The sequence below is a fragment of the Notothenia rossii genome, assembly GCF_949606895.1.
Source record: "Notothenia rossii genome assembly, chromosome: 5".
Lineage (NCBI taxonomy): Eukaryota > Metazoa > Chordata > Actinopteri > Perciformes > Nototheniidae > Notothenia > Notothenia rossii.
The window spans coordinates 60362166-60380172 of record NC_136903.1 but is presented as its reverse complement, the minus strand read 5'-3'; the positions used below and the strand labels follow the sequence as shown (position 1 = coordinate 60380172).

Below are 18007 nucleotides of genomic sequence, written 5' to 3'. Positions count from 1 at the left end.
AAGAAAGTCCTGTGTGTTTCAGCTGCGGGCGGAGGCCGTGGAGGACGTCTACACCTCCCGCAAGAAACAGCACCAGACCATGATGCACTACTTCTGCTCGCTCAACACACTGCAGTACAAGAAGAAGACAGCGCTGCTGGAGCCGCTGCTGGGATACATGCAGGCACAGGTACACACACACACACACACACACACACACACACACACACACACACACACACACACACACACACACACACACACACACACACACACACACTTTTTGATCTAATCTGGTTTTAAGGACCGGATGCCTGGTCATCTTAAAAGTCACATGACCTTCTGACCCCTGACCTTCACATTACTGATGACCTAATATGTCTTTCGATTAGATTGAATGAAAGGCTTTTCTTGAGATTAGTAGATATGGGAACAGCAGAAAGGACTGCAGAGTCACGTTGTATTTCAAAAGGAGCACTTTGGCATTTCGGGGAATAATCTTATTTGCTTACAGTTTTGATAATAAAAGATCGATACCGCTCAATCGCTGTCATTTCTGTACAGTAAAGTAATTAGCTAAGCTTAGCATAAAGACTGGGAACAGAGGGAAACAGCTCGCCTGATTATTAGACTTTTTTCCATGTTACTTACTAAACTTTGTTTTATGATATTGCTCTGTTTTCATTCATTATTTTCTTTTTATTTTGATGGTTTACTTGCAGTTTGATTAAGGGTTTGTTGCAAAGAACACACAAACTTTCCAGACACTTTCCACACACGGTAATCTGAAAGTGCACGGTCACAGACAAAGGCAGGAGGCAGGGATCGGCTACGGCTCAGGAACTTGACTTTTAGAGAGAAAAGAACAAAAGAGGAGGAGGGGGAGGTGGAGGAAGGGGAGGAGGTGGAGGAGGAGGTGGAGGAAGGGGAGGAGGTGGAGGAGGAGGAGGAGGAGGCACACACACACACACACCAAAGGTAGGTAGGAATCATCTATCAACATGCTGTGTCGCACATTGAAAAGAAACAAAACATCCCTGATGTTCTTTGATAATCATCGTAAAAAAATACGGTAAGCAGGTGATTTGAATTACTCCTTCTTAAGAACCGGTGACGTACACACACACCTTCACACCACACACACGCCCACAATTACCTGCATTAACAGAGGGACCCAAACCTATTCCTTGGTCCTACAACACACACAGTGAAAATGTTTGATTGACCAAAAAAAAACTCATGATCATCACATGATACATCGCTTGATCAAAACACAACAAATGAATGATGCATTCCACATACACTGTGGCCCTTTCTCATTTCTCTAACTCCCCTCCTCGACTCCTATCCTTGACTCCTATCCTCAAGACTTAGTCCCGCCCACAGGAGATGCGAGCAGAGGAGCCGAGGAGGGGAACCGAGGAGAGAGGAGGGGAAGCAGCAGGCGGTTAGAGAAATGAGAACTCCTCTCCTCTGAGCGGTCATTTTAAAGAGACGTCCATTAATGATGACAGGAGGCACAGCAGCCCTCTGTCTGATGGAAAGATGTGTTCATGACGACTTATATATTTACTTTGATTCATTCACAGTGCGATATAATGAGAAAATAACAGGCTACAGAGATGCGGACACACACACACACACACACACACACACACACACACACACACACACACACACACACACACACACTTACACATATATATATATCTATATATTTTATATAAATATATACAATTCAGTGTTTCCCCTACCATTGTCTTGGCGGGGAGCTGCGCCCTGCCAACGGAGCCCCGCGCCCTGCCTGAAATTCAAGGTGTTTTCTTTTTATTTAAAAAAGAAAATATATAGCACCAAATTGCAACTGAAGTAATCTATCTACGGTCACTTTTCACATGAACATGTGCTCTTTTATTAAATAAACTAAACGCCTATGTTATTTATCCAATGTATGTGCATATTTCAGTGTCCACTGCTTTGCATATTCACATTCTCCCTCCGCTCTGTTTCTGAAGGGAGGGGCTCTGCTCCACACACACACACACACACACACACGAATGCACACACTCACAATATATGAGAGCGGAGGAAAGGAGAAGAACAACAAAGTCTAAAAAAGTCAAACAAATCTGTATTATTGCCCCGAGCTCTGCTGTCTGCCCGCTTGTGTCCCCCCCCGGTTTCAAATTGGTTTATTATTATTTTTTAACCGCAAGCCGTTATCGTCACGGGAGAAGGACACACACAGCATGCCCAGGTGGACGCGTGTGAACGCGACAACGAACGTAGCGTGCGCATTCTAAAAATAGCTCACAGATGGTGAGCAGGTACCGCGGTTTTGAACTACAGTATTGAATTTGACAGAAAACAACAATGAAACGCCAGCAGAAGAATAGTCTAATGAGTTGGGTGAAAAAAAAGACAGGAGATGTGAGTTGGTTTATTCAGTAAATTAGCTCAGGATAATTGGATGTTCTGTCTACACCTGTTGATGTGAGGCTAATGCAGGATTTGCTAGCTTGATGCTACCGGCATTTAGCGGCAGTGACTCAACAAATTGCCACTTAAAATGTATCGTCAGCAATGTATGACAAGCAGACTGCTTGTTTAATGTTACTCAGACCAATAGCTCAATATGATCATAACACGAATGCTTTCATATCAGAGATCAGATGAGGTGGAGCTGCCTCCAGCAATAGAGGATGAGGCAGAGAGAAGCAGCAGCACAGGGTTGCAGCAGGTATGTTATATGCTGTAGTCAGGTGATTTAAATATATCAATGAAAGGAAGAAGTGTAGGCTACATGATAAGAAGGGAATACAGTTTGAATAAAAGTAATACAGTACAGTGTAACACTGTACTGTATTACTTTGTAAAGTACAAATACTTTGTTACTGTACAATATCAATAACAATAATCCACAGCTCCTCTCTCTGCTCCAGAGGATAAAAAAAAATTAGGGTGCCCCGAAATGTTTTTTCGGGGCACCCGAGCAGCACCCTGCCAAGGCAGTAAACCTAGGGGAAACACTGCAATTTCAGAATCAAACAGAGCACTCTCATAATAACGTAACACTATCAGAGACTGGATATATCCCCCCGCCCCCTCTCCCCTCTCTGGTCGCAACAATGAGGAAAATAAATTACGGCCAAACGTTTTATTTAGTTATATTACAAGTATTAACAGTAAGCATAGGACAGACTGTACCACACACACCTACAGCTTCTAAACCTAAAGCATATAATCAGGCTACAGCCGTAGTGTATTTTATTATGTGAAGCACTAAATGGTTTTAGAAAAATATTGACTCTTTGTTTGTAGATATCTACTAAACTAAAGCAAATAAAGAGAGTAGACCTGTTATACTGAGTGATATATATTTTACACACTGCTCTGCTTTCTGCACGGACCTCACAGCTGTTCTCACTGTAAACATTGCGTCGCGATGAAAGCAGTTAATAAAATAATATCCAGGGGATGCATGCAGAGCTGTCATTGGCTGAGATAAGTCCGGCCGTGCGTCACGACTCTTTAAAACATCTCTGTTCCCGGAAATGCATCTACTAAGGAGCCGTGGAGGACCGTGGAGGACCCATCAGTGTATCCTCGGTTAGAGCTCCTCCAGAGAGCCTCCTCGACGCTCGATCCTCGGTCCTCAAAGTGCATTTAGAGAAATGAGATGTCCTTCAACATGGCGCGCTGAAATTCATTTCCGGGTCACTACCAGAGGGTCGAGGAGGGGGATTTGATGAAATGAGAAAGGGCCTGTGTGTGTTTGGATATACAGTGTGGCAAAAAAGTGTTTAGTCAGCCACCAATTGTGCAAGTTCTCCCACTTAAAAAGATGAGAGAGGCCTGAATTTTCATCCTAGGTATACCTCAACTATGAGAGACAAAATGAAAAAAAAAAAATCCAGAAAACCACATTGTCTGATTTTTAAAGAATTTATTTGCAAATTATGGTGGAAAATAAGTATTTGGTCAATAACAAAAGTTCATCTCAATACTTTGTTATATACCCTTTGTTGGCAATGACAGAGGTCAAATGTTTTCTGTAAGTCTTCACAAGGTTTTCACACACTGTTGCTGGTATTTTGGCCCATTCCTCCATGCAGATCTCCTCTAGAGCAGTGATGTTTTGGGGCTGTCGCTGGGCAACACGGACTTTCAACTCCCTCCAAAGATTTTCTATGGAGTTGAGATCTGGAGACTGGCTAGGCCACTCCAGGACCTTGAAATACTTCTTACGAAGCCACTCCTTCGTTGCCCGGGCGGTGTGTTTGGGATCATTGTCATGCTGAAAGACCCAGCCACGTTTCATCTTCAATGCCCTTGCTGATGGAAGGAGGTTGTCACTCAAAATCTCACGATACATGGCCCCATTCATTCTTTCCTTTACACGGATCAGTCGTCCTGGTCCCTTTGCAGAAAAACAGTCCCAAAGCATGATGTTTCCACCCCCATGTTTCACAGTAGGTATGGTGTTCTTTGGATGCAACTCAGTATTCTTTCTCCTCCAAATACGTCGAGTTGAGTTTTTACCAAAAAGTTATATTTTGGTTTCATCTGACCATATGACATTCTCCCAATCCTCTTCTGGATCATCTAAATGCTCTCTAGCAAACTTCAGAGGGGCCTGGACATGTACTGGCTTAAGCAGGGGGACACGTCTGGCACTGCAGGATTTGAGTCCCTGGCGGCGTAGTGTGTTACTGATGGTAGCCTTTGTTACTTTGGTCCCAGCTCTCTGCAGGTCGTTGACTAGGTCCCCCCGTGTGGTTCTGGGATTTTTGCTCACTGTTCTTGTGATCATTTTGACCCCACGGGGTGAGATCTTGCGTGGATTCCCAGATCGAGGGAGATTATCAGTGGTCTTGTATGTCTTCCATTTTCTAATAATTGCTCCCACAGTTGATTTCTTCACACCAAGCTGCTTACCTATTGCAGATTCAGTCTTCCCAGCCTGGTGCAGGTCTACAATTTTGTTTCTGGTGTCCTTTGACAGCTCTTTGGTCTTGGCCATAGTGGAGTTTGGAGTGTGGCTGTTTGAGGTTGTGGACAGGTGTCTTTTATACTGATAACGAGTTCAAACAGGTGCCATTAATACAGTTAACAAGTGGAGGACAGAGGAGGCTCTTAAAGAAGAAGTTACAGGTCTGTGAGAGCCAGCAATCTTGTTTGTTTGTAGGTGACCAAATACTTATTTTACTGAGGAATTTACCAATTCATTCATTAAAAATCCTACAATGTGATTTCCTGGATTCTTTCCCCCCCCATCCTGTCTCTCATAGTTGAAGTGTACCTAGGATGAAAATTACAGGCCCCTCTCTTAAGTGGAAGAACTTGCACAATTGGTGGCTGACTAAATACTTTTTTGCCCCACTGTATATCCAAACAAAGGTTGGCAGCTCTGAGGTGAAATTTTTGGTCTTTGTTCCAAAATGAGGCTGAAGTGTTAAAATGATGTTGTTCAGATGTTTTGAGAGCTGTTAACAAACCTGCTGATTTATCTTTGACTGTTTTTTCCCCCCGGTCCAGATCAGTTTCTTTAAGCTGGGTTCAGAAAATCTCACCCAGCAGTGGGAGGACTTCCTGGGAACAATAGGAACCAGCGTCCAGAAGTAAGAAACTTGCAGGATTCTTGCTGTTCTGAATAAGAAGCTTAGTGGTTGATGCACTTGTTGTAAGTCGCTTTGTATAAAAGCATCGGCTAAATGAAATGTACTGATAAGATGTTAAAAATAAGTGTGAACATGTGACTTAATTGTATGTGTGTGTGTGTTTGCAGTGTGCGTCGGGAGATGGAGACGGAGGTCGGGCAGATGCATGAGACGATCCAGGAGATGGAGCGATCATGTGACCCTCTATATGTACCATGTGACCCTGACCCCGCCCACTCACCTGTCTGCAGGAACCTGACCAGGAAACAGGGCTACCTGCACATCCGCAAGTAGGACACATGCATATATATATATATATATATATCATTTTCTTTTTATTACATTTTCTGATCAAAGCTCCTCTGTGAATAAATTATAATCTGATCTTTGAAATCATTTTTCATTTCATACTTTTTTATTTGCAGAAAATGTAAATAATCCTTGTGGAAACATTTCATGAAACACAAAACTGCTAAAGGATAATTTTTTACAATTAATTTTCTGTCTTTTGTCAATAATTTCAATCAGTGTTAACAACATCTGGACATATTTTTTTCAAGGTCTTGTTATTGGTATTTAAAGTCATATAAAATGCAATAAATCATAGATACAGTGGGATAGACACCATAGACCCCTACGCGCAAGCTGTGGCCCCAACAGAGACCCATTACTACAATAGTTATATTGTACAATTCAGAAATACAAAATAATCAATTATTTAAACGGTAACATTTAAACATAAATAAAATCAATATGACAAAAAATGTCAGACAGAAAAATAAATAAACAATAATAATGGTAATAACTGTATCAAAAGTAAGAGAAAATTAAATAAAAATAAAGAGGTACACTATTTATGATATGATGTCAGTTGTACAATTATACAACATGATATCAAGTGCGTCCAGTAGTTCTGTATAAGTCGGGAAATCGTTGCAGAATAGCATTACATTTTGTCCATTTTCAAATGTTGTATATTTACACATTTAATTTAAACACGTGTCTATACACATTATTGGTGTGGCCTTGAGGGAATTATTTTAGCATTTATTTTCTCAGTTGCATTTACTGTAAATATTTAGATGTAATGACAAAGGTTCAAGAGTCTGTACATATTTGATTTGGTTACCATGAAAGTGCTTGACACTCTTAAAAAGCTGTACGATCCCTGTGTTGTGCTATCCTTTTGTTCTATTTAAGCACTTATACTTCACTGGTTTTCATAAAGTGTTTTACCTGTTACGTTCCTCTGTCATGTTTGCGTAGTGTGCTTTTGTGGCAATGTGGAGCTAAAAGAAATGACGATCTTTACATCTAATATGTAGTTTGTGTTTTAAACCAGCTCTTCTGTGTGTGTCTCTCAGTAAGACGGGGCTGGTGTCGTCGTCCTGGGAGCGTCAGTACTTCTTCACGCAGGGCGGCAACCTGATGCAGCAGGGCCGCAGCGAGGTGGCGGGAGGGCTTGTCACCGACCTGGACAACTGCTCCGTCATGGCGGTGGACTGCGACGACCGCCGCTTCTGCTTCCAGGTCACTTCCTTTGATGGCAAGAAGTGAGAGGGCTCCCTTTTCTTCCATTTCTCCGCCATGAATAAATGCCACTGTATTCAACTGATTTCTCCGTTCTGTCAGGGTGGTGACGCTGCAGTCGGAGACCAGGAGGGACTGCGATGAGGTAAAACGTTTTTCTGTCATGTGACCTGTTCTGTGTTGACTGTTTTTTTGTAATCACTTTGTCTCCCTGCTGCTTCCTCCTGCAGTGGATCTCCACCATCAACAACATCTCCAAAAGGATCTACCTGAGTGAGAACGCAGAGGTCTGTGTGTCCCTCATTTACTCTCATTTACCTAGTCACAGATCCTGGTGGAGACTTTGGCAGCTAGTACCAAAATATAAATTCACATTTATAGATGATTTGATGGATTGATCATTTGTTCATTTTTTTTACATTTTATTAGATGTATAACTTTATTTTATTTAGTTGTATGGACTGTGACAAAATAATTACCGTAATTTTCGGACTATAAACCGCACCTGAATATAAGCCGCAGCAGCGGCATACCACTCTCGGTTCCACTTTTACTTTTGCGCGCTACCTGTCTCACTCTTTTCCGGCCTCCAGCTTTTCCTGCTGGAACCCGCCGCTTAAAGGTGGGGGTCCGCGGACCGGCCATCGAGCCCATAGAGTTAAAGGTGTTGGCCGTTAGCTGTAAAAATCCATAGATTAGCCGCACCGTTATATAAACCGCAGCGTCGAAAAATAGGGAAAAAGGCGCGGCTTATAGTCCGAAAATTACGGTAGTTAAAATATAAATACATGGAAAGTGAAAATAACATATATGTTCCTGATGCTTGATGCTGACTGTTCTTTCTTCCTATTGGCAGGAGCTTGCGGCCAGAGTGAACCAATCAGCTCTTGAAGCTGTGACGCCGTCGCCGTCCTTCCAGCAGAGGCACGAGAGCATGAGACCCAGCAGGTGTGTGTGTGTGTGTGTGTGTGTGTGTGTGTGTGTGTGTGTGTGTGTGTGTGTGTGTGTGTGTGTGTGTGTGTGTGTGTGTGTGTGTGTGTGTGTGTGTGTGTGTGTGTGTGTGTGTGTGTGTGTGTGTGTGTGTGTGTGTGTGTGTGTGTGTGTGTGTGTGTGTGTGTGTGTGTGTGTGTGTGTGTGTGTGTGTGTGTGTGTGTGTGTGTGTGTGTGTGTGTGTGTGTGTGTGTGTGTGTGTGTGTGTGTGTGTGTGTGTGTGTGTGTGTGTGTGTGTGTGTGTGTGTGTGGAGAGAGAGAGAGAAAGGCCCCCAGTGTCAACACATATCCCTACAAAAACTACAATGTTTGATCAACAACCTCAGAACCTGTTCGCTTCCAGATATAGAGTGCTGCACAAATTAGTGCTAAAACTTGGAGTTAGTTTTTTTTTTTTTTAGCATTTTCCTTTATCAGTTCTCAAAGTCAATGGTTTTTGTTATCTGTTTTTGGTTAAACGCCTGAAATAATGCCTGTTGTTAATACACTTTTACAAATACAAATGTTTCTATGACATAAAATACATTTGTCCTAAAAACGGCTAAATGAGACTGCTCATCATCATTACACCAAGCATGACCCCCCTTTAGCTAAGCGGTGGTGATATGAAGTCATGCAACCTTGCTGTAGTTAGTGAGTTAGCTTTTTATTTCTGGTGATAACATTTAACCTTCCAAAATCATAAAGTAGTGTGGTAGGACCTCTGGACCTCCACCGATAACTTCATTAATCTCTCTTGGTCATTATTCCAGTAAAGGGCGTGCGGGCCGAGCTAGCAGCATAAGCTCTGTCGGCTCTGAGCTGTCGCCGGCCCTCTCTGTGCTCTCATTGGACGCCCTGGTCGCCCCGGAAACACCAATCCAGTTTGACATCATATCCCCCGTCACAGAGGAGAACTCAGGACAGAGCAAGACGGCAGCACAGTCCGGCAGGTATGGGACATCGACTTATAAATTCAGCTCAGCACCAGATCGATAAATAAAAGGGTTGTGTTTGATTTTGTGTGTTTTTCCACAGGAGGAGTAACCCGTTTGGAGAGTCAGGGGACAGCACTTCAGAGGACAGTGAAGGTAACATCGGTCTACACTTCATACTATTCAGATAAAAAAAAAAGTTAGAAAGTGTTGTCTTCTCTGCTATACTTTGTGAGACAAACTTATATTGGCTCACAGGGGCAAAGAACATCTGATTTAACTAAGATTTGTGGTTGAAGAGGGTTTTATTCCCTTGTAGGCCTCAAAGGGCACCATTGGCCATTCTCGATAATAATCTTGGTCTAAAGTGAAACTTATTTGTTGTAACACAATGTTTTAGTTTTATAAAACAAATGCTTCAGATAAGGACAACTTGGTTATTTAAGTACATGTTTGTCTGGTTAACTTTGGATAAAAGCAGCTCACTTCCTTGAGTTTTCTCAGTGAAATTGATTGGTGTGTGATGGAAGTCTTATTGTCTGCTGTCCAGACTCGATCCTCCACCAGCTCTTCATCGTTCGCTTCCTGGGCTCCATGGAGGTGAAGACCCCCGAGTCAGTGGACATCATCTCAGAGACCATGAGGCAGATCCTGGCAGCGAGAGCCATCCACAACATCTTCAGGATGACCGAGTCCCACCTGCTGGTGACCTGCGACTGCCTCAAGTAGGACTGAGCTCTAGTGTCTGAGTGTTTTGAGTCTAAGGAGCCCCCTCTATAAGCTGCAGGCAGGGTTCATTACAGCCACAATATGCCTACACAAAAAAGGGAATTACTTTTTCCCTTTACTCCGAAAATTGTGTTAAAGGTCCCATGTCATGGCCTTTTCTGCTGATCATAATTCCATTGTTGAGGTCTACTAGAATAGATTTACATTGTTCAATGTTCCAAACTCACATTGGTTTCTCATACAGCATCTCTGTATAGTATGTGGATTCACTCTCTGTCTTAAACGGCTTGTTGGAACTCCTGCCCCCCCCCCCCTATGAGCCAACCGTGCTCTGATGTGTGTTTATGTGTTACAATGGTGTTTGTTAGCAACCAGAAAAGGACACCAGTAATGACAAACAGACGAGAATGCTGCGTGGGGTCTGGGTGCCGTGTTGGCGGGACGTTGCTGGGCTCGCTGCTGCGAGGAGCGGACAGTGTGAGCTGGATTACTGGTGTCGTTTCCTGTTTGCTGCGTGGGGTCTGCGAGATGGCGAAACTCAGCCTGAGCACACACACGTGAGTGTGTGGCGAACTGTGAGTGAAGATCCACGCAGCTGCGGCTGAGAAAAGATAAGGCTGAGTGTGCCGGCGAAACTCCGCGGAGTATCGCGGATTCACGGCTGAGAAAAGATAAGGCTGAGTGAGTGTGTGTGTGAGAAGCTCCACGGATTGGTCCATTTGGTCATTGTTACGTCACTGTACCCAGGAAGAAAAAGAGAAATCTTTCTGGGTCAGCATAGACAAGTATTTTCTGTGTTAGAGTTTTACTCGCTACAGGGTGTACTTTGAGGGTTTTGACTCTGCAGACCGTTTACATGCAAAAAAAACCTTCATAACACACAAGGGGACGGGTAATAACCAGAAAAGCACGACATGGGACCTTTAAATAAAAAAAGATTATGAATGAATAATCATGTTGTAACACCCATTCATACAAGAACTACATTCTGTGTTGTTCATAAAAAGAAATAAATGGCCACCATATTTTTTTTATTGTAACATATTTCAGTTCATCATCTAACAAATATATATTTTACAAAAATTATTCGAATTATTGAGGTGGAACTCAAAATGTGCGATCAAAATAAAAAAGTAAAAGATGACTAAATGAATAGATCTGTTTATTTAATGTTTAAAACAAAAACATATAAACTGCGTCTGCATTGAGTGAACTTTTCTCTCTGAACCATTTATGCTTTTGCTAATGTTTCCATCAACATGTTTTATTTTCCTGAATACTAACATTTAGAAGTGCCAATGATAATGGAAGCATTGCTTACTGAAGAGAGGACATTAATGAATAACGCGTCTCATTTCTTACGTAGAAACACTTTTTCTGTCCAGTAACATGTGTTTGTTTTTTGTTTCAGACTCATTGATCCTCAGACGCAAGTCACTCGACTCAGGGTGAGAGGCTCTCTGTTCCTCTGTTCAGATAGTTTTAGGTTACAACATTGTTATTTCCAATGATTTGTACTCCTCCTCTGTCCTGCTGCAGTTCCCTCTCTGCACGGTGCTCCAGTGTTCGTCCCATCAGGACAACAAGAGGCTGTTTGGTCTGGTCCTGCAGCCTGCAGGCGGGCCGGGGGACAGCCGAGCCGTCTGCTACATCTTCGAGTCCAACAACGACGGAGAGAAGGTCGTCCGCTGTCTGTCTATCCATCTGTTATTGTCCAACACTGTGTCTGTCTGACGCGTTTTCTTCTTCATTTCTTTCAGATCTGCGACAGCGTTGGCTTGGCAAAACAGATAGCCTTCCACTCTGAGATGGTGAGACTGATTTTAAAACTTCAATACACTGAAGATAATCTCTCTCACTACACTGTGATGCTGCTGTCTTCAGGTGATGTTGCGGAGGGGAATAATATTCGCTGTGTTTGTTGTTCAGGACCGTAAGGCCGTGGAGAAGAGGAAGGAGACCGACAAGGCCAAAGAGAAACAGCAGGAGGAGCTCAGCAAGCAGAAGCAGATCGAGAAGGTGACCTGTAGCCTCAACTGAAAAGTTGCTCTGGATAGGAGAGATCACCTTTTCTGCGCAGAAATAGATATACCCTCTACATTTTACATGAAATGAACTTTTTTTGTTATAATTATTCTGTTGGCTATTTTCTAAATAAATCAGATAATTGTTTGGTATGGAAAATCCTATGGCAATCTACTATAATGTAAGCTTGAACTTTTTAATGCAATTTCACAAAAGTGTTAGATATTTAATTTGTGGATATGATTTTATAAACACAAACCCAAATCACACTTTTACAATTTTTTGTTGACTTTTCTCCATTTTGGAAACTGAATGAAAAAAGCTTTAGTCTTCTGAAATGCTTTCCTCTGCTCTGATATCCGTCAAAAGAAATCTAACATTTTAACACAATATTATAAAGTATACTATATTTATGTTTTTATTTACATGTGGCCTCTCCAGGTTATTTCACAAATGAACTAACCATCATTTAGTCTGCAGATTGTTTCATAGACAGATCTAATAATTGTTTCTATGGAAGATGGAGTAAATATGAATAATGTAAGCTCGGTAATTGCATTGTATTTTCACAACACTATCTTCATGAACTCTAACCTGAGAGCTGTGTTTGTTGTCCTGCAGGATCTGGAGGAGCAGAGCCGTTTGATCGCCGCCTCGAGTCGCCCCGGCAACCCGCCCGCCGCTGACGAGCAGTTCCTCGTGCTCAGCAACAGCCAATCGGAGGACAGCGACGCCGGAGAGGAGGGGAAGAAAAAGGGGGAGTCTGAAGCCTAACGAGAGCTAACGGAGCGTGTTTTAAGTTGACTCCCAGGTGGTAATATCGAAGCAACAGCTCAGGAATCAGAGGAGGGGAACACCACCCGCCCTCCCAGGCTGCCTGGGAGTGCAAAGCAAGCGCTCCCTCTCTGCTGGACTAAACTAAACGCACCCTCACACTACAAGATGTGGAGGGGAGACGTCTCATCACAGACTTATGTGTTTTATTCTTCTGTGTGTAAAATAACGCTGCTTTTTATACTGGCTTCACTTTCCAGAAAAAAAAAGCAAATAATGATTTAACCTGCCAGGTTCTGATTTCTATTTTATTTTAAAGAAAGGGCTAAAAGCTACGACAAAGGGGTTTGCGTGTGAAATAATGAATCGGGATCTGTGAGAGAGAAAAGCCAGATATCCAAGGTTTTTCTGAGGACATTGAACACCTCAGTGGTGAAATACAAAACAAAAATCTTGGTTAAAGTTGCGTCTCGAAGATTTCATATTAACGCATCAATGTTGTTTTGTCGATATATAACCTTTTTTTTATTTTTCATCCCGGTTGGAAGTCCCTGGGTAAATGATAATTAAAATGATTCCGTTGAAAGGATTATTAACAATTGTTACAGTTCAGTCTATTAGTTCAGTTCAGTCTAAAACATACACACAAACTGGCGTTCATAAGTTACTTATAGAATAAATACCAACACTTTCAGGCCAGTTTGTGCCTGCATGATGTTTGAGTTCATTGATCGTGAAATCATCATATCAGGTCTCTATGGAAACACAGATCATGCTTGCAGTTATTTTTGCAATTGTATACAAATTATTCAAGACAAAAGTATCTCTTTCTAATATCAACCTGTGAAATTCCAGCACCACTTTTTCCTTTTATCATAGTAATGTAGGTCTTACTTTATCCATAGTGAAAGTTTTTGGACAAAACCCCTTTTTTATTTAGGATTAAATAAGAAAAAAAAAGCACCTTTTACAGGCTTCAGTGTCGATATCAACTGTGTTGTGTTTCACAATTCCTCCTTTTCAGTGTTTCAGGTTTGGTTTGTGGTTAATCTAGAAAAACTAACTATATCATTAGTAATTATCTCATGCCGTTTTTATGGGATGTGCATCAGCATGTTGGACTGGAGGCACAGGAGACTGCAAAGGAAATCTGATGTTCAACACTTTATATGAAGATTTTGACTCCAGAAGTAACCTATCTGCCTCTAACGAAATGACTAGTTGCATGACGGTAGTGCTCATGAATAATGACCATATCACAGGAGAGCCGGAGATGCCTCGCTCTTCTTTCTTTTTCCTAAAGATGGATCTGGGAACTGAAAGTGAACCTTTTTTATTAAAAGGTCTCGTCCCTTTTTTTGTCTTCTGATAAGCTGGTACATTTTACCCATTCAGAAACTTTGAAGGAAATCTAACATTTAAACACAAACTTTCTGCTAATTCCTGAGCTGAGTCAGTTTCTCCTGATGTCACATTATTTATCTGCTTTTACTAAATGTTTGTGTCATTTGTCTGGGGCCTTTTCTGTTTTTCACAGGTTTTTTTTCATGAATCTGCCTTTTTATCCAGAATGATTCACAGCGATATGTTGTATGTATCAGCATTTAGGAAGAATAAATTGTTGTTAAAGTTAGAGGTCACCGCCTCCTGTGGGGAGCCTAAGTAAACGGTTACTGAGGATTATTTTATTTTAGTTATTTTTCTTTTGGGCAGAGTGTTTTGTTGCTGTTACCTGGTGAAGAACTCGAGCTGAAGTGGAGCTGCACTTTGCTGACGCGGGAAAACACGATGATGTTAAACTGTAAATATGTCTTAGTGAAAATTGTTCCGTGTAATGAACAATAAAATAAATTTAAAGGCTTTTCAGTGATAAATAAAAGCACTAACTCCACCCGCCTTTGTCATCTGATGAGGTTTTTCACATCAAACGAACCTTTGGGTTTTATTTATTACTTAATGTATCTCATGGGATTGGGAGAATTTAGTTATAAAATATTTAAAATTAAAACTATTCCTTTCCTAGGATTACTATACAGTCTGTATTTAAAATCAAACAAACACAATCTGTCATAAGACCAATTTTATTATAGAATAAATATTAACATCACCATTTAAAAATATACAAGTATACATTATCATAAGCTTTACTAACATAACATGTGGAAAATATAAAAGGGCTTCCTGAGCTGATTATCCAAGTAGCAACAATATAACACGTCAACGCCTTCCTTGGAAAATGATAAAGTATGCAGGAGAATCATTTTATAATACACACATCTTAATTATACACAGTATGTATCCTACTTAAGAAGATTTCATTTAACATTGTTCATCTTATTCAATTTGTATGTATATATTTTTGGAATTGCTGTCTTTTACTTGCACTATTATGTATCATGCACTATTGAATTGCACTTTTTTTTGTTGCTTTATTGGTTTTTACGTCCGAAATGTATTTTCATTGCCACAAACTATGCGTTCAATTTTGTGATAGAAAAAACAACGTTTACATCATAAATCTGAGTTGATTGAACATGCACAGATAATAACCTTTTTACTCTGCACTGCTTTTAAAGGGCCATATTCTGTCATCTTCAGGTTCAAATGTTATTGTGTTCCTCTACTGTGACATATCTCCATGCTTTAATGTTCAAAAAGCTCTTTATTGCACCTCTTTTCACCCTCTGTCTGAAACCAGAGCCCAGTCTGCTCTGATTGGTTAGCTGGCCGGCTCTGATGTGATTGGTCAACCACTTAGAAATGTCCCACCTATTAGCCTTTCACGTGTGTTGGAGCGCTAGCCAATAGAAGCGTGAGTGTTATGTAGTGATGTCACCATGTTACAGAAGTAAAATCTAAGGAACTTTGGGATGTTAGCCTTTGCAGACCATTTACATGCACACAAACCTTTATAACACACTACAGGAAATGGAAAAGCCCAAATAGCATGATAGAGCCTCTTTAAAAGTTTCAGATAGGTGATTTTGAAAAGCTATGTGAGGGATTCTTTATTTTTCTCCAGGATTTTCTGCCTCGTCCAGGTTCATTACAGAACAAAATCACTTAAACGACATCGCTGTGCTCTGCGCTGCCGGCAAAACACAACAGAAAATGTTATGACACTTGTAACTCACCGGTGATATTTTTGTATTTTCTTTTAATAAGTCGATATTAAACTGCATTACCCAAATATATTCATTTAGACTATTAAGGAAAAATCAAAACCACACTTATTAATCCCAATGGCCATTACAGTATAACATATTTATATCTCAGGCTTTACGTCTGGAGTCTTTACTTTGAACATGTTTACTTTTTACTACTTTCCACCAGAGTGAAACCTTTTCTAATGTTTGCCATATGGTGCATATTCATTTTCCTTGTTTAGTGCACAATATCTTTTGCATTAAAATAAATGTTGATGCCAATCATTGACCCGGATTGTGAAAGAAAATCCTCCCGGTGTAATGTATTGAGTGCACTTTTAGTTTGACTACAGACATACAGTCATATAATTCACTTGCATTTGAAATTAATTTCAGGTTGAAACCCTTTTTTAACTTTACGCTTAATTCACCAAATGTGGAACTGGAAGAGAAAAATGAAACAATTGTTTATATAGCTATAAGTTCAATCATTAATTTCCATGATTTACTTTTTGCATCTTTAAATGGGACGCACTGCATCAGATCTGATGTTTCAACAGGTAAAGTAACACTCACCGGCTGAGAGACTCCTGATAGGCGGAGAGCCTCGGTGATGTCACTGCCAGACATGGCTCGGGCTAAATCCTGTTTGTTAGAGAACACCAGTACAGCTACGCCCCTCAACTCATCCTCCTCCAACTGCAACACAAAACATAAAACAACCAATCGGAAACATCTTCCTCTTATGTTTAATAACAGTCAGAATCAGAAATACGTTATAGATCCGCTGGGGGAAATTGAATTTGGTTACAGTTCCATTTCAGAATAAAAGGTGAAAAATTCAGAAATAACTTTAAAGTTTAAAAATCAATAAATACAAAATCTGTAATTAAAGATCAAATTAAATTAAGAATAAATACAATAATTGTATTTAAAAAAAAATAAAGATTTAACATCATACAGGCATAAACTGAACTTGTGTGTTAAAAAATAAATAAAGTGAGCAGGGTATCATCCTGTGCAGCTGATCAGCAGCTTCTTTAATCCTCTCTGCGTCGTTGCTATCCACCACAAATATCAGATCCTGAAAACAGACAGAATAACAATATATTCGTTGAAATACACAATACAGAAACATGAAGCCACCTTTATTTGCTGGGTTATCTTGTTTTGTGTTTCTTTAAAGGTCCCATGAGATGCTTTTCCGGTTATTACCCGTCCCCTTGTGTGTTATGTAGCTTTTTATGCATGTAAACGGTCTGCAGAGTCACAAACCCTCAAAGTCCACCCTGTAGCGAGTAAAACTCTAACACAGAAAAGACCTGTCTATGCTGCCCCAGAACGCCTCGTTGGAGATTTCTCTTTTTCCATTTTTTCCCCCTGGTTACAGTGACGTAACGATGACCAAATGGACCCAAATGGACCAATCCGTGGAGCTCCTCACACACACACACTCACTTAGCCTTAACTTTTCTCAGCCGCGTTACTCCGCGGAGTTTCGCCGGCACACACACTCACTCAGCCAGGTCAGCCTTATCTTTTCTCAGGCTGTGAGTGTGTGGCAAACTGTGTGACGAACAGCCTGACTGTGAGAGTGTGTGTGTGCTCAGGCTGAGCTCCGCGGTGTCTCGCTGTCTCGCAGACGCCACACAGCCACCAGGAAACGACACCAGTAATCCAGCTCACAGTGTCCGCTCTTCGAGCCTCAAAGTGCACAGCAGCGAGCCCCGCAACGTCCCTCCAACACGGCACCCAGACCCTACGCAGCATTCCCATCTGTTTGTCATTACTGGTGTCATTTTCTGGTTGCTATCAACGCATACTATACAGAGATGCTGTATGAGAAACCAATGTGATTTTGGAACATTGAACAATGTAAATCTATTCTAGTAGACCTCAACAATGGAATTATGATCAGTAGAAATGGCCATGACATGGGACCTTTAATTTACTTATATATAAATACAGATCTAAAAAAGTCAATAGTAGGCCTATTAGTAGTAGGTATTGTGTCGGTGAAGTAATGTCTCCACAGAGGTCTGATGATCGTTTGACCACCAACATCCCACACTGTGAAACTGATGTTCTTACACTCCACTGTCTCCATGTTAAAACCTGCAAACACACACACACACACACGCACGCACGCACGCACGCACGCACACACACACACAAACACACACACACACCATCATTCTACCACTATTACTAACTAGACAATGTGGATTATATCTGAAAATAGTCCCCAATAAATGCAGCA

General features: G+C 41.1%; 2 protein-coding genes across 2 annotated transcripts in view; one reads left to right on the top strand and one right to left on the bottom strand.

Moving 5' to 3' along the window:
* Positions 1–14492, top strand: part of appl1 (adaptor protein, phosphotyrosine interaction, PH domain and leucine zipper containing 1) — an 18445-nt gene extending 3953 nt beyond the window's left edge. Inside the window, exons 7-21 of the mRNA XM_079680526.1 lie at positions 4–169; positions 5518–5600; positions 5768–5929; positions 7004–7192; positions 7272–7314; positions 7400–7456; positions 8026–8117; positions 8912–9091; positions 9177–9229; positions 9624–9798; positions 11214–11250; positions 11342–11482; positions 11563–11613; positions 11732–11821; positions 12449–14492. Of these exons, the coding sequence (XP_079536652.1) occupies positions 4–169; positions 5518–5600; positions 5768–5929; positions 7004–7192; positions 7272–7314; positions 7400–7456; positions 8026–8117; positions 8912–9091; positions 9177–9229; positions 9624–9798; positions 11214–11250; positions 11342–11482; positions 11563–11613; positions 11732–11821; positions 12449–12601 (1672 nt within the window). The 3' untranslated portion in view covers positions 12602–14492. The remainder of the gene's footprint in view (positions 1–3; positions 170–5517; positions 5601–5767; positions 5930–7003; positions 7193–7271; positions 7315–7399; positions 7457–8025; positions 8118–8911; positions 9092–9176; positions 9230–9623; positions 9799–11213; positions 11251–11341; positions 11483–11562; positions 11614–11731; positions 11822–12448) is intronic.
* On the bottom strand, positions 13524–17911 carry LOC307038850 (uncharacterized protein; the record flags this gene model as incomplete). Its single annotated transcript, XM_079680525.1, has 3 exons — positions 13524–16446; positions 16760–16831; positions 17714–17911. Coding segments are annotated over 3 exons (501 nt in total), but the record flags the coding sequence as incomplete, so codon positions are not given.
* Positions 17912–18007: the final 96 nt, after the last annotated feature.